Below are 21396 nucleotides of genomic sequence, written 5' to 3' on the forward strand. Positions count from 1 at the left end.
AAAAACTTGAATAAAATATATATTTTTTTAAAAAGTGTTATATCTGGATGAAAGGCAATTATGATGCGATAAGGCAAGACTTAGGATGCATCGGATGGAGAGGAAAACTGCAGGGGATGGGCACAATGGAAATGTGGAGCTTGTTCAAGGAACAGCGACTGCATGTCCTTCATAAGTATGTACCTGTCAGGCAGGGAGGAACGAGGGAACCGTGGTTTACTATAGCAGTCGAAACACTTGTCAAGAGGAAGAAGGAGGCTTATGTAAAGATGAGACATGAAGGTTCAGTTAGGGCGCTCGAGAGTTACAAGTTAGCTAGGAAGGACCTAAAGAGAGAGCTAAGAAGAGCCAGGAGGGGACATGAGAAGTCTTTGGCAGGTAGGATTAAGCATAACCAGCTTTCTATAGATATGTCAGGGATAAAAGAATGACTAGGGTAAGAGTACGGCCAGTCAAGGACAGTAGTGGGAAGTTATGCGTGGAGTCCGAGGAGATAGGAGAGGTACTAAATGAATATTTTTCATCAGTATTCACACAGGAAAAAGACAATGTTGACGAGGAGAATACTGAGATTCAGGCTACTAGGCTAGAAGGGCTTGAGGTTCATAAGGGGGAGGTGTTAGCAATTCTGGAAAGTGTGAAAATAAATATGTCCCCGGGCCGGATGGGATTTATCCTAAGATTCTCTGGGAAGCTAGGGAGGAGATTGCTGAGCCTTTGGCTTTGATCTTTCAGTCATCTTTGTCTACAGGAATAGTGCCAGAAGACTGGAGGATAGCAAATGTTGTCCCCTTGTTCAAGAAGGGGAGTAGAGACAACCCCGGTAACTATAAACCAGTGAGCCTTACTTCTGTTGTGGGCAAAGTCTTGGAAAGGTTTATAAGAGATAGGATGTATAATCATCTGGAAAGGAATAATTTGATTAGAGATAGTCAACATGGTTTTGTGAAGGGTAGGTCGTGCCTCACAAACCTTATTGAGTTCTTTGAGAAGGTGACCAAAGGGTGGATGAGAGTAAAGCAGTTGATGTGGTGTATATGGATTTCAGTAAAGCGTTTGATAAGGTTCCCCACGGTAGGCTATTGCAGAAAATACGGAGGCATGGTATTCAGCGTGATTTAGCAGTTTGGATCAGAAATTGGCTAGCTGGAAGAAGACAAAGTGTGGTGGTTGATGGGAAATGTTCAGACTGGAGTCCAGTTACAAGTGGTGTACCACAAGGATCTGTTTTGGGGCCAATGCTGTTTGTCATTTTTATAAATGACTTGGACGAGGGCGTAGAAGGATGGGTGAGTAAATTTGCAGATGACACTAAAGTCGGTGGAGTTGTGGACAGTGCGGAAGGATGTTACAAGTTACAGAGGGACGTAGATAAGCTGCAGCGCTGGGCTGAGAGGTGGGAAATGGAGTTTAATGCAGAAAAGTGGGAGGTGATTCATTTTGGAAGGAATAACAGGAAGACAGAGTACTGGGCTAATGGTAAGATACTTGGTAGTGTGGATGAGCAGTGAGATCTCGGTGTCCATGTACATAGATCCCTGAAAGTTGCCACCCAGGTTGATAGGGTTGTTAAGAAGGCGTACGGTGTGTTAGCTTTTATTGGAGAGGGATTGAGTTTCGGAGCCATGAGGTCACGTTGCAGCTGGACAAAACTCTGGTGCGGCCGCATTTGGAGTATTGCGTGCAATTCTGGTCGCCGCATTATAGGAAGGATGTGGAAGCATTGGAAAGGGTGCAGAGGAGATTTACCAGAATGTTGCCTGGTATGGAGGGAAGATCTTATGAGGGAAGGCTGAGGGACTTGAGGCTGTTTTCGTTGGAGAGAAGAAGGTTAAGAGCTAACTTAATTGAGGTATACAAGATGATCAGAGGATTAGATAGGGTTGAGCAGAAACTTATAGCCAAGTTCCGCACACATGAGTGCGGCCTCAACCGGGACCTGGGATTCATGTCGCATTACATTCATCCCCCAACATCTGGCCTGCGAAATCCTACCAACTGTCCTGGCTTGATACAATTCACACCTCTTTAACCTGGGGTTACCCCATCTCTGGATCTGTCAGGATTTAATCACCTGCCAATGGTCGCATTCCTAGCATTGTTTGGCATCTTTGAAATTGTCTATATATGTGTTTCTGGAACAGACCTCTTCATTCACCTGAGGAAGGAGCAGCGCTCTGAAAGCTAGTGACATCGAAACAAACCTGTTGGACTTTAACCTGGTGTTGTAAGACTTCATACTGTGCTCACCCCAGTCCAACGCCGGCATATCCACATCTTAGATAGGGTGGACAGTGAGAGCCTTTTTCCTCGGTTGGTGATGTCTAGCACGAGGGGACATAGCTTTAAATTGAGGGGAGATAGATATAGGACAGAAGTCAGAGTTAGGTTCTTTACTCAGAGTAGTAAGGGCGTGGAATGCCCTGCCTGCAACAACAGTGCACTCGCCAACACTAAGGACATTTAAATGGTCATTGGATAGACATATGGACGATAAGGGAATAGTGTAGATGGGCTTTAAAGTGGTTTCACAGGTCGGCGCAACATCGAGGGCCGAAAGGCCTGTACTGCGCTGTAATGTTCTATGTTCTAAAGATGGCCGTACGGAACATCATGTTTAAAGGAAATCTTGTCAGTCTTGAGCCATCTATCTACACCTTTATGTTGTCCTAATTGGTTTGGGTTAGAATCAAATACATTTGATTCGACGGTTAACTGTCATCCTTAATGTGCAACAGAAGTTCTGAATGTTTCATGTTTGAATATTTGTGTATGTTATGGAATGCGATTCTGTGCTTTTATCATAACTGGTTTCTACTGGTTTTCTGCTGACTTTGCTTTTATCCACATTCTGGACAATGGTGCCTTCATATTGCTATGGCGCTTATCTGGCCTTGATCTGTTTACTGGTACAGTTCATTTCTTAATGTCAAACTGTCTTTGAAAATATGTTTATTAGAATAGCTTTTTCATCTTGCTCAGTGAAAATGTTTTTATCTCCAATTAGTTTGTGCATGTGACAGGCTTTTTTTGTGTCTCTGTTGGAGCTGTGTTTTGTCATGACCTGAGGTTAGGAGTGCTGAATCCTCATTTTAAAATGGGTATTAAAACTAGGTCTTAATATTTATATTAAAATAGCCTTTTTACCTATCAGATGTATCAGGAAATAGTCGATTACTATCACTCCGGATTCACCTGAGGAAGGAGCAGTGCTCCGAAAGCTGGTGATTTGAAACAAACATGTTGGACTTTAACCTGGTATTGTAAGACTTCTAACTGCGCTCACCCCAGTCCAACGCCGGCATCTCCACATCATGGCTTACAGGAATAGACAGGGTAGGTGCAGGTGAGAGGTTTCCCCTGGTTGGAGAGTCTGGAACCAAGCGACATAATTTCTAAACAAGGGGGAAGCCACTTAGGACGGGTCTCGGAGGAGACATTTCTTTACTCAGAGGGTTGTGAATGTTTGGAATTCTCTACCCCAGAGGGCTGTGGAAGCTCAGTCACTGAGTGTGTTTAAAGCAGAGACTGACAGATTTCTAAATCCCAATAACACAAAGGGATATGGGGACAGTGTGGGGAAAAAGGCGTATTGAAGGGTGACATGAAGCACGCTGATGTTATCTGTTGGGTATCTCAACTTGGAACACCAGTTTGCGGAGGTGTGTAGTTTTGTTTTGCTTTGGTATGAGGAGAACCCCCAGTGAGAACAGAATGTCCAGTCACCATGGAGCAATTATTCAAGAGTATTTATTCAAGTGAAGAAAAGACAAATGCACATAAACAGGACAACTCTACTCTCACACAATTAAAATTCATGAATTACTAAACACCCACAGTGAACGTACCCTTGGTTTCAAAATATATCTGCAATCCTGGACTCGGTAACACTTCCCCTGTACCCCAAACAACATCCAAATTAAATAACCAGCTCTAGTTACCACAATACAGGGATGATACTCAAGTCTGGGAAACCTCCTTCTCTGGTCCAGCAAAGGTATTTCAAACTGTCGTCCCGAAGGTTTTCTGCACTGCCTTGGCTCTAAGACTTAGAAACATGTTTGGCTGTAAACTTGGTCTTCAGGCCGGGGGCTGGAACCTGCCTGTCTTTCTCTCGGAGTCTCCTCGATGTTAACTGCCACTCTTTGTCCCTCAGGGTCTGGTCAATTGTACCTTTTTTATTCCTTGATTATGTCTTCTGTGTATTTGGCTGTGTACCCCGATCAACTTCCTTGTCCACATATTACCATATGTATAGCTCATGGACTTTTCCCAATCTTCCATAATCTGTTTGTCTTCCATGAGCCATTCACATTTGATTCTTATCGAAACAGCTGCTCTAAACACGTTACCGGGGAGAGATGCATATCAATTGAGGACTTTGAATATTGTCTACTGCTGTCTCCAGGCAGATTTATGACAATGGCGGAACAGGCTCGATGGGCTGAATGGCCAACCCCTGGACTTATGTTCCAATGATACAAAGATAGGTTGGAACGTAAATTGTGAAGAGGACATAAGGAGACTACTAAGGGATATAGATAGGTTAATTGATTGGGCAAAGATCTGCAAAATTGAAAAGAATGTGGGAAAATGTGAAATTGTCCATTTTGACAGGAAGAATAAAAACAAAGCATTTTGTCTGCATGGTGAGAGATTGCAGAGCTCTGAGATTCAGAGGGATCTGGGTGTCCAAGATCATGAATCACAAAAGGCGAGTATACAGGTACAGCAAGTAATTAGGAAAGCTAATAGAATGTTGTTGTTTATTATGAAGGGAATTGAATACAAAAGTAGAGAGGTTATGCTTCAGTTAAACAGGACATTGGTGAGACCACATCTGGAGCACTGTGTACAGTATTGCTCTCATTTAAGGAATGATGTCAATGTGTTGGAAGCAGTTCAGAGAAGGTTTACTGGACTCGTACCTGGAATTGGAGGCTGGTCTTATGAGGAATGATTGGACAGGCTGGGCTTGTGTCCAATGAAGTTTAGGTGACTTGATTGAATCGTATAAGATGCTGATGGGCCTCGACAGGATGGATGTCGGAGAATTAATAAATTGGCATCGCTTTAAAAGTAATAACTTGCGCACTGAATACAGGGGAGCACTTTTTCTCTCAGAGGGTCGTGAGTCTTTGGAACTCTCTTCCTCAAAGGGCAGTGCAATATTTTGAAGGCAGAGCTGGATAGATTCTTGATCAGGGGGTGAAAGGTTATCGGGGGTCAGCGGGAATGTGCAGTTGAGGTTACATCAGATCAGCCGGGAACCTATTGAATGGTGGAGCAGCCTCGAGGGGCCGAGTGGCCTACTCCTGCTCCTAATTCGTATGTTATCACATCCTTTATAATAGATTGTCGCATTTTCCCTCCTACTGATGTCAGGCTAATGGGTCTGTGGTTCCCCGTTTTCTCTCTCCCTCCTTAAATAATGGGGTTACATTTACCACCTTCCAATCTGCAGGAACCATTCCAGAATCTATAGAATTTTGAAAGATGGTCACCAATGTATCCACTATCTCTACAGCCGCCTCTTTCAACACTCTGGGATGTAGAGCAGCAGCTTTTGGGGATTTATTAACTTTCAACCACATTAATTTCTCCAGTACTACTTTTTCACTAATACTAATCTCTTTCAGTTCCTCGTGCTCACTGGTCCCTTGGTTCTCCAGTGTTTTTGGGACAATTTCTGTATCTTCCTCCGTGAAGACAGACACACACTGTTGTGTTTTTATTATCATTTCGAGTACCCAATTCATTTTTTCCAATTAAGGGGCAATTTAGCGTGTTCAATCCACCTACCCTGCACATCTTTTGGGTTGTGGGGGTGAAACCCACGCAAACACGGGGAGAATGAGCAAACTCCACACAGACAGTAACCCAGAGCCGGGATCGAACCTGGGACTTCGGCGCCGTGAGGCCACCGTGCTGCCCTGACACACATTGTTTAGTGACTCTGCCATTTCCTTACTCCCCATTATAAACTCTCCTGTCTCTGTCTGGAATGGACTCACCTTAGTCTTTGCTAATCTTTTCCTTTTCACATTCCTATCGGAGCTTTTCCAGTCGGTTTTTATCTTTCTCGCCAGTTTGTTCTCATATTCTATTTTCTCTTTATCAGTTTCTTGGTCCACCTTTGCTGAATTTCAAAACAAGTTCCCAGTCCTCAGGCTCACTACTATTTTGGACACTTTATGAGCTTCTTCCTTTGATCTCATGGAATCCGTAAATCTTCTTGTTGGACACGAGTTTCATCACTTTTCCTATTGGATAACTGTTCCTTAATATAATCTATATTTATCGTAAATATCGAATAATTCTTTAAATGCTTGCAATTGTCTGGCGATTGTCATATGTTTTATTGTAATTTCCCAATCTACCACAGACAACTTGCCCCTCAACAGTTTTCACACCCAGATAAATTAAACAAAAGAACCATGTAAACACCTTTGCCCACCTTCATGGCAATGTGGCATGATTTAGAGGGGTTCCAAACAGAAATGGTAACTGATAGATCTGTACTTGGTTCGTGTCACCGCACTCATATATCACTCGACAGAACATAAAACAGAGCTTTATGCATGAAGTAAATTGTAGCTTCATTCAGACAGTTTTCAAATGTCTCTGATCAGGTCAATTTGCTTGCAAATTCAAAGTTTTTAAAAGTTTGTCTTGTCCAAGCAAATACAGATGACTGAGTTGAATTCAATACAGATTATAGTTCTTGATAATTTCTTCAAATCAAAATACACGATACAGAGAAGTTAGAAATAAACAAGATGGCAGCTTTCAGAGCAGAGCGCAGGAATAGCTTCAGAAATGAAGTAAGGTGATCCCGGGATGAATTGTACAAAACCGGCACCTAGCTTTAAGGTAATTGGTATCGTTAATGTTCTGTCCCCTTTCTGTCTGTGATTGGGTCATAATAATTATAGTTCATTCAATTCGTTTGAAATGTCTGTCCATCAAATTTTGATATGGTGCGACTGAGAAATTGCTTTCTCACCAAACTTATCAGTTGCCATGGAAACTGGACTAGGAACGCTGCCCAGATTTGCATAGTAACAAAATGTGTCCTCGCTGCTGTCTGGCCTGTTTTAATCGGATCGTTCCCATGCTATTCAGCAGTTTTCACGGTCATGTTTGAAATGTCTGACTTTTATAAACCATTTTAATAAACCATTTCTTCCTTTAAACTTCTTATATATTAAAAAGCTAGATTTCTATCAGTCCCCCCTTTGATTATTCGAAAGATAAATTAGATGAATCAAAATAAAATAGAAATTAAGAAAGAAAGAAATGCAATAGGACAGTTGTAAGCATAGAGAAACTCATTCACATTGCCTTTAATGGTTCACTTGTTTGAAAACAGCCTTCAACAACAGAGTGGGAAAAGTCTTGCAAGCGTTACAAACATTCTGGTATATTTCAATAAAACAAATCAAATGATAATATAGCAAAATATCAATGCATTAATAATTAAAGTTGATTATATATTGATATGATTTAGTAAAAATTGATTAAATGATTAAAATTAATATAATGATTACATAATTCAGTAATAAAAGATTAATATTAACTCACTGATAAATGATAAATAATGCAATAAAAATGCAGTAATTTATAGTTGAACAGAAACTTTCCATTTCAAAGTTATTGGCTGGTGGTGCATTGGGTGTGGTCTGAACCACTTGGATCCTTTGGGCACTACAGGTCGCCATACATTGGCATGCACATTTGATGAACAAGATTATTACGTAAAGGATAAATCCAATCATGCAAAATAAGAAAATTCCCTGGATAATGGACATTCCTGTGCCACCCAACCACCCAGAGAGCCAACCCCAAATAGTGTAATCAGAGGGGTGTTCAAGTTTCTTCACTTTGTTTTGAATGTGTATTGCCAAGTCTTCGACTTGTTCGGAATTATCTGGGATGTAGATGCAACACTTTGCACCAATCAGGGCACAGGTGCCACCTTTTTCGGCTCACAAATAGTCAAGTGCCATTCGAATCAGTAAAGTGACCTCTCTGATGGCCAGCATTTGATCAGAAATTTTGACTAGTGCAGTAGAGGTGTCAATGGCTACTTGTTCTATTATGTCAATTATTTTATTTACCTCGTGGGATAGTTTTCCATGCCAATAAAAGGGAATAAGATAGGCCAGAATACAGCACCCGGAAAGTGGGTTCCATTATCTGAGTTAATGCTAGCTGGTACTCCCCATCTGGGAATATAGTCTTTGCACTGGACTTTGGCTGTAGCCTTGATGACTAGAGTATCTTCTACCCATCCAGAAAATGTATCTACTATCACAAGGACCTCGGTGTATTTTTGACACGGAGGAAGGGTAATGTAACCGACCTGTATGTTCTGAAATGGTCCTGCAGGGGCAGGAGCTCTTAGCTGAGGCATTTTTGTGATAGGTCCTAAGTTGTTCTTTTGACATGTTACACAGCGATCCGATACAAATTGTGCATGTTTTTTTGAATCCATTGCCACACGGACTAAATGTCCCCATGAATGGATCTGTTGTGCCAGGAATGGCATCAGTGCCTGTGGTGCCACTGGTTTATCAGTCTGAACTAGTCTGCTAATATCGTCATCATACTCCTCATTACCTGAGTCTAACCATGACTATTTTTCTTGTGTTGTAGAGTTTTGTTGCATTTCACATTGATCTTGTAATAACTTGGGTCACTCCTAATTCGTAGATGTGTCTTGGTGCTGCTGAAGGATGCCACTTAGAGGCAGCTTTCTTTACTGCCTGGTCTGCAAAAAAGGCATTTCCTTTAGCTTCCATGGTAGTTTCTTGAGTATGAGCCTTACATTTTAGAATAGATACTTCTTTTGGTAAAGCCATGGCTTTTAGGAGGTCTTGTACTTCTTTCCCATTTCGGACAGGTGTTCCTGCTGTGGTGAGGTATCCTCTTTTCTGCCATAAGTGACCAAAATCATGGGCTACTCCAAAACCGTATCTGGAGTCTGTATATATGTTGGCTGTTTGATCTTTTGCCACACGACATGCTTCTGTTAGTGCCCTTAATTCAGCCAGTTGAGCTGATGTTTCTTGGGACAAACTTCCTTCCGCCATTACTTCACACAGGCTGGTGACTGCCCATCCAGCCTTTCTGACACCTTTATCAGGAAAGGAGGAACCGTCTGTAAATGGAATCAAATCTCGGTGCTGTAGTGGTTCTTCTACCAGGCGATCCTCTTCCATTTCTTTTGTTACTTCCACACAGTCATGTTCTTCTATTTCTCCCCCATGTGCACCTCGGGAAGTGGGAGCAAAGTTGCCGGATTGACTGGACTTGCTCGGAGGAAGTAACGATTCGGTGCTTCCAACACTGCTGTCCACCTGGCTGATGTGACTTGTGATACTCTGTTCATGGAAAGTAGAGAATAGACTGCTCAACTGCTGGTCCAAGGCAAGGCCTGCTGTATGCATCACAGCTCGACATGTGGCTTCCAGGGCTCTGAGGCAGCTGCCATGTGCCAGTGCCACATTTTCAAGTTTGGCAGAGTAATATCCGACACGTCTTAACTGGTCACCATGTTCTTGGGTTAGTCCTGCTGTCATGTAGCCTTCTTTCTCATGAACGAACATGGTGAAAGGTCTTCCATTGTGTGGAATTCCAAGTGTAGGTGCTGTGCACAAAGCCTGTTCAAGAATGACTCTCTCTGTTCCAACGTGAAGTTAACTGAATCTTTTGATTTCCGGTTGCCTTTTCGGAGATCATTTCATGGTTGAGCCAGCTGAGTAAAGGAATCAATCCAATTTCTGCTCGAATTGCAAAGTCCCAAAAATGACCTCACCTCCTGGACAGTTGTAGGCTCTCTGGCATCTCTTCCTGCTGCCGTCCTGTACTGGGTAAGCTTTCTTTTACCTTTGGAGATTGTCTGACCTAAGTACATAACTTCATCTTGGGAAATATGTGCTTTGGCGTGGATTGCTTTGTGCCCATTGTAGCCAAGGTGGTCTAAGAGGGAAGACAAGTCTTTCTCTTAATCAACCACATTAATGGAGCCTATCAGGACATCATCCACCTATTGGGTAATGGTGGAGGGCATATCAGGTAGTCCCCTCAGGTGGTCCTGTACAGCAGTGTTCTTCAAACGTTTTTTCCGGGGACCCATTCTTACCAAACGGCCAACCTTCGCGACCCATGCCGGCCGACCTTCGCGACCCACGACGGCCGACCTGCGCGACCCACCATTTTCTCTTACTTTGTTTGCTGCTGACAAAAATGGAGGAAATGGTTTTGGGTCCCTTTGGCCCTCGTACACGCTCCTCCAATGGAACCTGTTGGATGAAGGTGAAGCCTTCTGGTGGCGGAAAGTATGGAGTTTCCATCTGTCCAAAGTTCTGAATTTTTTTCCTGTAAAATTTTAACAAATAACCCCCCCCCCGAACTTGTAAAAAAAAATTTTAAAGTGAGTAAAATAAATGGAAAAAAATGAATAAAACCCCCCCGAACTTGTAAAAACAAATAAAATAAATTAATTAAATGAAAATAATTAAAATTAAATGAATAAAATAAATGAATAAAAACCACTACAGACCTTGTGAAACAAAAAGCTATAACCATTTAAAAAAATAGCGGCCGCACTGCGCATGTGTCGCCGATAATCGGGCACGCATGCGCATTTGCGGCAAGTTATTTTTTTTTCCATGTTCGCGGCCGCTTGCAGCCGCCGCTATGAAAAGCCGGCTGCTGCGCGGGGATTTGCGCGATCGGGAGCGCCGCGGGCAACGGCTCCGCGACCCTCCTGACACCCGCCCGCGACCCACCCACGGGTCGTCCCCCCGACTTTGAAGAACACTGCTGTAGAGCCATGTGAAAAACAGTGGGGCTGTTGTGGAATCCTTGTGGTAGTCTGGTCCGTGTGTATTGTTGTTGTTTAATGGTGAAAGCAAACCATGGTTGTACTTCCTCAGCCGGTGGTACTGACCAAACGCCATTGGCCATATCTATAACTGAAAACCATTCAAGGTCCGGTGTTGAGGCATGAAAGATTGTAGATGGATCGGCTACCAAAGGAGCTCTTCTGTCAATGCATTCATTGCTTTTTTATAATCAATAGTCAGGCGCCATGAGCCATTAGCCTTTTTGACAGGCCACACTGGACTGTTTGCTGAACTACAAATTTTTATTAAAACTCCTCTTTCTTCCAATTGCTGTACTAGAGGTGGTATTCCCTCAATTGAGGAGGCGGTAATGGGATACTGGAAGGTACACGGTGGTGACACTCCAGTGAAGGATGCTGGTTCCATTTTCAAAAGAGCACACTCATTTTTGTCCTTGGCCCAAATTGGGTGGTGAGTAAGATCACTCCATTTGAGGCGTCTGAGGGACCATGTAACTTTGCCATTATCGAAATTAAGGGATGAATTCAATTTTGAGATATCTATTCCCAAAAGGGATTGAGTGATTGGCCCAACACAGATTGAGTCTGTCGTTTGATATTTGCCAAATTCAAGCAGTATAGGTCTGTCCGTTGAAGGGTTAATGGATCACCTCCGACTGCGTACGTTTTCTGTTGAAGGGGAAAAATTTAGCATATTCGTTCAGAACACAGGTTTTCTCTGCTCCAGTATCAAAAAGAAAATCGATTTCTTGTCCTCCCATTCTCAATGTTAAATACAGTCCATCCGAATTGGTTTTAATTAAAGCGTGTAACGTTGTTTGAATGGACTCAGTGAGAGTGGGGTCCACTAGTTTTTTGACCTATCAAGTTGTGGTCTCCATTGTTATCTGTTAAACCTGTCGTCGTCGTCATCATATTCGTCTCTCAGCGTGCGCATGGGTGGGACTAGTTTGTTCCCGGTACGTATCGTCATAATACGTGTTCCTGGGCGGATCCCTATAGGAGTCACGGGGTGGATCTTTGTAGTCTTTTGCCTGTAACCCCTCTAGTCTGAAACAACATGTTTTTGCCTAATGTCCAGCTTTACCGCAAAAATTGCATTGACCCAGTTTTCTGGAATGCTTCAGCGGAGCAAGAAGAGGGGACGTGGGAGGTGTTACCGTAGCAAGAGTATTAATTACTGCCGGGGATGCTGCAACGCTGGCAGCGGCTGTCGATTCGGGCTGGGCATGTGGGATGTCACGGTTTCTAACTTCCAGTCCGCGTTCAATTTGAATGCATCGTTCTACCAAACCCCTGTAAGTTGTACCCACTCGTCCCCAGTCAGGAAGCACCAGGTTTAAAGCTTTAGACATTTCTGGTCTTAAACCATTGACGAAAGTGGTTTTAAATGGTCCCAATGTACTCCGATCCCAATTCTCCTCTCTTACGTGGAGCGCCATTCCTGCTCCACCCAAATTGTTCCAAACCTTTCCTCATGGTCCTGCACATCTTCTAAATTTTTCTGAAGACAGGCAGTTTATTTTTGTCCAATCAGTTTTAGGTGGGTTGAATGTTGTTAACCATTCTTTGATTGACTGCCAGGCCGCCTCCAGATTTAGTAAATTTTCCCCCAGGGCTCTGAGAACGTCTGTCGAGAGTTTTATTTACTGTCACAGGCACCAACCAGCAAGGACGAAACCTGTACGCCATCCAGCGGATGTAAACTGTAAATATGCTGTAAGCGCTGCAATTGATTCCAGGTAGCTAATCCTCCCTTCTTAGGATGCGGGAGTTCTTTAGACCATCTATCTACTTTATCGGGATCAGCTGGATCATGAACCCAATGTCGTGCGTAGTTAGATCGACAGTCGATACGTTGTTAGCATCGGTTCTTTCCAACGTTTCGACTTTAACTCGTTTAGTGCGCAACGGGGCTAGTTTTGGGGCTAGCTGGATAACAGTAGGGCTGACACTAGGAGTAGCATGACATTAGGAATGTCATTTCCGTCGTCACTAGATGCGTAACTTCCGTCACCATCCTCGTCAGAGCTAACGTGCTTTTGTTCAGTGCCTCGTGTATTGGGGCCTGGTGAAGCTACAGCGAAAGGATTCTTAATCCCAGAGAAAGGATTTTTATTCGAGATTTGCGGGGTATATTGGTCGACTACATTCACATTGCAGGCGGCCGCCGCTTTTAAAGTTTTCAGATCGTTTTTCAATGATTTAGAACGACTTTTCAAGTTGCATATGGTAGTCTCTACAACGGATATTTTAGTCTCCAGAATACCTTTTAGTAGTTGTACATTTTCCGTTTACAGCCCGTGATTTTTGCAAAGCAATTCGTCATTTTGTGATGTTAATTGTTGAACTGTGGATTCCGAGTCAGAAAATATCTTTCGAGTCTCAGTGATTTCACTTTTAAGTTCGGAATTTTCCTTTTGGTAATCGCTAATAATGTTCTGAAGCTCGGTATTTTGAACTTCGTCATTAATGGACTGAAAGTCAGAATTTGTACTTTGAAGTTCGGCATGAGTGGCCTGAAGCTTTTTAAAGTCAGTAATCTGTTTTTGGAGTTCAGTTTTGGTCGTATAAAAAGGATCTGGAATGATCAGATCTCTCGAGCTTAAAATGTGAATCTTGTAATAGTGCAGAGGTAGTCTGGAGTTGATGTCTGGGAGACTTAAGGGCTTCCTCGTGGTCTTTTTGTTGGATTGCTGACCGTTGTTTACGGAGCTCTCCCAAAACCACAAGTGATCATCTAATATTGTCATTATTTTTCAAACGGGTAATTTTCCCCAAACTGTCTTAACAGCTTCAAAGGACCATTGGCCTTGAGTAATGTATTTTAATTCAATCTCCGCAATTGCTTTGGACAAATTATAATGGTGACATAGAATTTGTCAGATCACTGAAAATATATTCACTAGAGACATCTGGTGGAGCTCGCCCCCTCCTTATGGTTGTGGGTAGGTCTGCTCCACTTTTTGAAGTAATAGGGGCTTTTAAAAGGAGAGTCGTCCCCCATAACTTCAACTTTGAATGAGTAGAAACTTTTATTTTTCTCGCCTCCTTGTAACCCTTCAGCAACACTTCGAAGCAGTGGGGATATTGTACTGGCATACCTTTTAACTCTTCCGATAAAAAATCGAATAAAGCGACTTCAACACACACTATCTCAGTCTTTACTTCTAAGATTCTTTTGTCGATAGGGGAAATAGGGCGGGCCGTCGCTGCTTGAAATGAAGCAAAGTAGAAGTCTAACCTCAGTCCAGCCGATTTTCGGATTGACGTCTTCCAGTCGTCTGCTCTGTGGTTTTCTGGGGGCCTCTCCGGTAAGGTTTACCTTCGGGCCGCTTCGTTCTTCCTCTGGTGGTCCGACTCCGTCAGTTCTCCCTCCTGCCGGCTTGGCCGACTACGCCAATTGATAAATATATTAACCAATTACAGCTCTATGTGTCGCCGCACTCATGTATCACTCAACTGAACATAAAACAGAGGTTCGAGCGTGAAGTAAATTGTAGCTTCATTCAGTCAGTTTTCAAATGTCTCTGATCAGGTCAGTTTGCTTGCAAATACAAAGTTTTAACAAGTTTGTCTTGTCCAAGCAAATACAGATGACTGAGGTGAATTCAATACAGATTACAGTTCTTGATAATTTCATCAAATCAAAATACACGATACAGAGAAGTTGGAAATAAACAAGATGACAGCTTTCAGAGCAGAGCGCAGGAATAGCTTCAGAAATTAAGTAAGGTGATCCCGGGATGAACTGTTCAAAACCGGCACCTAGCTTTAAGGTAATTGGTATTGTTAATGTTCTGTCCCTTTTCTGTCTGTGATTGGGTCATAATAATTATAGTTCATTCGTTTGAAAGGTCTGTCCATCAAATTTTGATATGGTGCGACTGAGAAATTGCTTTCTCACAAAACTTTACCCATTGCCATGGAAACTGGACTAGGAACGCTGCCCAGATTTTCATACCAACAAAATGTGTCCTTGCTTCTGCCTGGCCTGTTTTAATGGGATCGTTCCCGTGCTATTCAGCAGTTTTCACGGTCATGTTTGAAATGTGAGTTTAATAAACCATTTTACTTCTCAACCATTTCTTCCTTTCAACTAATTTCTTTTAAAAAGCTAGATTTCTATCAGTAACTCAATATCTTCTCACCTCCAAACACCCTTTCACTGTGAGCTTCTTGGAAAATTTGTGCCAGGTATTCACAACAAGGCTCAAAGTGCATCAGCCCATTGCAGGCAAAGTGGTGAGATGGTACTGGGGTAGCACCGTGGTTAGCACGGCAGCCTCACTGCGTCAGGGACACTGGTACGATTCCGACCTCAGGGGCTGTGTGTGTGTGGAGTTTGCACTTTCTCCCCGTGGCTCCGTGGGTTTCCTCCCAAAGTCCAAATATGTGCAGGTTAGGTGGATGGCCATTCTAAATTGTTCCTTAGTGTCCAAAAGGTTAGCTGGGGTTATGGGGAGAGAGTTGGTGCAGGTTCGATGGGCTGAATGGCCTACTTCTGCACTGTAGGAATTCCATGAGGCCGGCCAGTCCAGCAGAAAGAAACCATCAACCATCCTCATTGACCACCTGTCAGAATGAACAGAATGCAGTCCTGGATGTAACCGAGAGCAGAAATAATAGCAGCAGAATCCAACCCCTGGAGTCACTTGTGAATTTGTTGGTGAATCAGCAGATGCAATGCATCACAAAATTCCTTCCCACGTTGAGAGCAGATAAATGGCCTCTCCTCAGTGAAAACATGTCAGTGTCTCTGCAGGCGGGATGGATCACTGAATGCCTTGATCTACTCAGAGCAGGTGTATGGCTTCTCCCTGGTGTGAACCCGCTGGTGTGTCTGTAGGTTGCATGACTGAGTGAATCCCTTCCCACACTGAGAGCAGGTGAACGGCTTCTCCCCAGTGTGACTTCGCTGGTGTCTCCGCAGGTGAGATAACCGAGTGAATCCCTTCCCACACTGAGAGCAGGTGAACGGCCTCTCCCCAGTGTGAACTCGCTGGTGTTTCCGCAGGTTGGATAAATGATTGAATCCCTTCTCACACTGAGAGCAGGTGAACGGTTTCTCCCCAGTGTGAAATCGCTGGTGTCTCTGCAGGCTGGATAACGCAGTGAATCCCTTCCCACACTGAGAGCAGGTGAACGGCCTCTCCCCAGTGTGAAATCGCTGGTGTCTCTGCAGGTTGGATAAATGATTGAATCCCTTCTCACACTGAGAGCAGGTGAACAGCTTCTCCCCAGTGTGAATTCGCTGGTGTCTCTGCAGGTGAGATAACTGAGTGAATCCCTTCTCACACTGAGAGCAGGTGAACGGCCTCTCCCCAGTGTGAATTCGCTGGTGTGTCTGCAGGCTGCTTGACTGAGTGAATCCCTTCCCACACACAGGGCAGGTGAATGGCCTCTCCCTGGTGTGAACTCGCTGATGTTTCTGCAACTCGGAATACTGAGTGAATCCCTTCTCACACTGAGTGCAGGTGAACGGCTTCTCCCCAGTGTGAATTCGCTCGTGGCTCTGCAGGTTGCCTGACCGACTGAATCCCTTCCCACACTGTGAACAGTTAAATGGCTTCTCCCCATTGTGAACCCGCTGGTGTGCCTGCAGGCTGCCTGACTGAGTGAATCTCTTCCCACACTGAGAGCAGGTGAATGGCCTCTCCCCAGTGTGAACTCGCTGGTGTGCCTGCAGGCTGCATAACGCAGTGAATCCCTTCCCACACTGAGAGCAGGTGAACGGCCTCTCCCCAGTGTGAAATCGCTGGTGTGACTTCAGGTTCTCTAACCGAGTGAATCCCTTCCCACACACAGAGCAGGTGAATGGTCTCTCCCCAGTGTGACTGCGTCGATGGGCTTCCAGCGCAGATGGGAATCTGTATCCCTTTCCACAGTCCCCACATTTCCATGGTTTCTTCATTTTATGTGTCTCCTTACATCTCTTCAGGTTGGAGAATCATTTGAAGCCATGATCTCACGAAGAACACGTGTACCGTCTCTCCCGGCTGTAAATGGTGCGATGTTATTTCAGACTGTATCTGTCAGTGCTCTGGAACACTCTCACTCGGGTGTGTCTGTCTCGATCCTTTTCCAGTCGCACTGATGTTTAAAATCTTTTGAAGTCGACAGACCAGGCAAACATTTCTTCTTCTAGATTTAATGGCCAATGATATTCAAGTCCCAAGGAATCGTGTGACTCTGTCAGATCGAGACGTGATGTTTGAGATTTCTGTCTGTAATTCCTCCTCTCCCAATACCCTGTAAAAACAAGTTACAAAAGTCATCACTGTCAGTACAGGATAGAAATTCAGAACAGACAATTCAAATTTTTATGGAACATTCTTTTCTCTCTCGTTCCCCACAAGCTGTAAGTCTCCATCCCACACACTCTCCCTCCATTCTCACTCTGCTGTATCTAATATTCACCCTCCCAATTCTCCTGAAGGTGCTGATTCAGACTGATTGACAGATCCATGCTCACTGCTTCCTGTCCTGGACACAGAGAACATAACAAATAGGAGCTGCAGTTGGCCATTCAGCCCATCGAGCATGCTCCACCATTCAATGAGATCATTGGCCGATCGACCTCAGCACCATTTTCCCACACATATCCCTTCATGTCTTCAATATTTATAATCTTCCCAATCTTACTTTTGAATATATGTGAAGTCTGGGGCTCCATAGTCCTCTGGATTAGAAAATTCCAGAGCTTCACCACATCCTTGAGTGAAGAAATCCCTCCTCATCTCAGCTGTCTCTCCATTTTCCTGCCGGTTCCCCATAGCCCTCCACTCCCTCGTCAATCAGAAATCTGTCCAACTTGGCCGTGAATATATTCAATGACCCCCAGACTCCACTTGTCCCTGTGGAAGACAAATCCAGAGACCAACAACCCTCTGAGGAAAAAGATGACTGGAATGGGACCAATCCGAGACTTACAGAATAGCTCGACAGGGAGCTGGCATCAACTCAAGTTGTCCTTTTATGACTCTATGTCTTGAAATATATAACGTAGCTACAGTACTATATTCCAAAACTAGAAATAATAATAACCATACTTTATTACAGAACCACAAATAATATGTCCAATCTGTGCCATATAACACAACACATATCTCTGTCTGATATTATATCTCTCTCCATAGCAAGATGGCACCAGTGCGTGGCGACCCTGTGCAAGCACTCTCCACAGATCCTCTTTCTATATCTCTTTTCTGCTTACTAACCTTTTAAAAGTTAATTCTAACAATAATTCCCGTACCAGCCTCCCCGAACAGGCGCCGGAATGTGGCGACTAGAGGCTTTTCACAGTTACTTCATTTGAAGCCTACTTGTGACAATAAGCGATTTTCATTTCATTTAAGTTCAATAATACTATTGTTAGTATGGTGGGCAGCACGGTAGCACCATTGTTTCACAATTCCAGGATCCCAGGTTCGATTCCCGGCTTGGGTCACTGTCTGTGCGTCGTTTGCACGTTCTCCCCGTGGGTTTCCTCCGGGTGCTCCGGTTTCCTCCCACAAATCCCGAAAGACGTGTTTGTTAGGTGAATTGGACATTCTGAATTCTCCCTCTGTGTACCTGAACAGGAGCCAGAATGTGGATACTAGGGGCTTCTCACAGTAACTTCATTGCGGTGATAATGTAAGCCGACTTGTGACAATAAAGATTATTATCTCTAACCTTTCTCTTTTATGTTCTCTTGCAGGTCTGAAGCTCTTCACATGATGATTTTGGGGTTTTTCCCTCAGTCTGGTCTCAGTAAATATACCAAGTTGGATTGTAGGTAAAATCTATTTTATTCTAAACAGCTTGCAAGCCTGACTCTCTCTGCTAACAGGACACCACACCAGAGTTCATGAGATTTCCAGAGCAAGTGAGAACAAAGACACAAAGCATCTCGTTTCATATACATCAATGTAGCATCAAGTTACACACACACACGACCAAATAAGGTAAAATGGCAAATGTAAGCTTTTCACAGGTTTTCCCACATTCCTTGACCTAGCCATAGAAGGTGATCTTTGCAATTACTGACCCCAATAGGTTCATCTCACATTCCTTAACCTTGAGGCCCCTTTCTCCCAGTATCCCCTGCATCAAAAAAATGGTCTCAGTGGCTGCCCATCCCCCTCTTCATGCTTTGTGAAATCCCAGTTACAGGCAATTACAGACTGCTACCCATTTTCTCCAGCCTAAGCTAGAGATGTTTAAAAGTCCGCTACCCTAAGCCTCTATTCTCCTGTATTAGGATCTGCTCCTAACTTTGCCTAACCACTTATAGCTACTTATCCCATTCTAACACCATGCTCTTTTGTTCAATTCCTCACACATATCTTCTCTACTGCAGTACTACACTCCATATGCTCACCCATTGCCTGTGCCTATGTATTTACATTGTGTATTTATGTATGTTTTTTCATGTATGGAATGATCTGCTGGACTGCACACAGAACAATACTTATCACTGTACCTCGGTACACATGACAATAAAATGAATCCAATCCAATATTAATTTACTGTCCCCTTAAATGTCAGCCACCTCCTGGGGTAACCAGCCCTTTAATTGTGAACATTGGGAAAGAGAGCATCCTTTTAGCCAGACAAATAAATGTGTCAAGCTGAGGGGGTCTTTGAGAGAGAGAGAGACCTGGGCCGAGCTTTCCAGAGTCTGCACCCTCCCTGGATTCACTTCCTTTCCCTTCAGTTGCTGCAAGTGACCAATTGAAGGTGAGAATGAGAAAAGAAATGGAAAGGGGGAGAAAAGAAAGTGTTTGACTCACAGGTGCTGGAGGCAGGAGGGAGTTTCAGTCCGTGAGCAGCTCAATATCCAGCCACACAAAGCCCGCGCGCTGGTTCACTGGAGGACCAGAGTCCTTCCGGTCCGACAAGTCTTCCCTTTGACCTGAGCCGGGCAGAAGGTCTTAATTGAAGGCGCGCGTGCGCATGTTTTGGGGGGTGGTGCGCATGTGCGGGATTTGGGGGGTGATGCCCATGTGCGGGTTGGGTGGGGACCGGGACCAAGGGGTGCACTGACCATTGTCAGGAGGACAAACCGGGAGGACCGGAAGGACTCTCTCCTCCAGCCAATTAAAGCTTCCCCATTGTCTGAATGCGGAAGCTGAACAATGAGCAAAGCTGCTGTTTCTCTGTCTGCGAGTGAAGATTGAGCTTCGCACAGACTGAAACCTCCTCCTGTCCCCCAACATCTGTGAGTAAAACACTTTCTTTTCTCCCCCTTTCCATTTCTTTTCTCATTCTGACCTTCAATTGGTCAATTGCAGCAACTGAAGGGAAAGGAAGTGAATCCAGGGAGGGTGCAGACTCTGCAAAGCTTGGCCCAGGTCTCTCTCTCTCTCTCTCTCTCTCTTAAGGACATTGATACCTTTGCTCCCTCAGCTTGACACATTTATTTGTCTGGCTAAAAGGATGGTCTCATTCCTTTTTTAAAAAAAATATTTTTATTCTCCTTTTTCACATTTTCTCCCAAATTTACACCCACCAACAACAAACAATAATCAGTAACAAATATGTCAATCCCCAAATCAATAACAATAATCCTATCCTCCCATCAAATCCCAAACATTATTAATGCCTGTATGTTAACATAAACAAATAACAAAAAGGAATCAGGAATCACTCAGAGTCACCATTAACACACACAGCTCCCCTCCCCCCAACCCTCCCACCCCAACTAATGTTTGATGTCATCCAGTTCTTGAAAGTGCATAATGAATAACGCCCATGAATTGTAGAACCCCTCCATCCGTCCCCTCAGTTCAAACTTAACCTTCTTAAGAATCAAGAATTCCAACAGGTCCCCCCGCCACACCAGGGCACAGGGTGGAGAGGTTGCTCTCCAACCCATCAGGATCCGCCTTTGGGCGATCAACGAGGCGATGGCTACAACATCTGCCTCCGTTTCCAACCCCGACTGGTCTGACACCCCGAATATGGCCTCCCGGGGACCTGGGTCCAGTTTCACTTGTACCATTTTAGAAATCACCCTAAAAACCTCCTTCCAGTAATCCTATAGCTTTGGACAGGACCAAAACATACGAACGTGATTAGAGTCGTCCCCCCCCCCCCTCCCCCAGCAACGTTCACACACCTCTTCTATTCCTTCAAAGAATCGGCTCATCCTCGCCCTCGCGAGGTGTGCTCTGTATAGCACATTCAGCTGTATCAGCCCCAACCTCGCGCACAAGGTGGAGGCTTCACTCTCCGGAGCACCTCACATCAGACGCCCTCCTCTATAACCTCCCCCAACTCTTCCTCCCACTTTGCTTTGATCCCTTCCTGTGGTGCGTTATCCTCTTCCAAAATAGCTGACACTACCCCCTTCTCCAGTCCCCCTGTCGTCAGCACCTCCTCCAGCAATGTGGAGGCCGGCTCCACCGGGAAGTTCTGTATCTCCTTTCTGGCAACATTTCTAACCTGCAAGTATCTAAACATTTCCCCCTGCTCCAGCCCATACTTCGCTTTCAGCTCTTTCAATCTTGCAAACCGACCCATAAGAAACAAATCTT

At 44.2% G+C, this 21396-nt stretch overlaps 2 protein-coding genes across 2 annotated transcripts in view; one reads left to right on the forward strand and one right to left on the reverse strand.

The window, feature by feature from the left end:
* LOC140421877 (uncharacterized) overlaps window positions 1–21396 on the forward strand; it is a 108113-nt gene that overhangs the window by 19390 nt on the left and 67327 nt on the right. The gene's annotated exons all lie outside the window — the stretch shown is intronic.
* LOC140421882 (uncharacterized) lies at window positions 7321–19881 on the reverse strand. Its single transcript, XM_072506846.1, has 2 exons — window positions 19651–19881; window positions 7321–17125 (listed from the first exon to the last, which is right to left on the reverse strand). The coding sequence occupies exon 2, from the start codon at window positions 16785–16787 to the stop codon at window positions 15666–15668; it is 1122 nt and encodes a 373-aa protein (XP_072362947.1). The 5' UTR covers window positions 16788–17125; window positions 19651–19881; the 3' UTR covers window positions 7321–15665.

This window comes from Scyliorhinus torazame, chromosome 5 (assembly GCF_047496885.1).
Source record: "Scyliorhinus torazame isolate Kashiwa2021f chromosome 5, sScyTor2.1, whole genome shotgun sequence".
NCBI classification, from domain to species: Eukaryota; Metazoa; Chordata; class Chondrichthyes; order Carcharhiniformes; family Scyliorhinidae; genus Scyliorhinus; species Scyliorhinus torazame.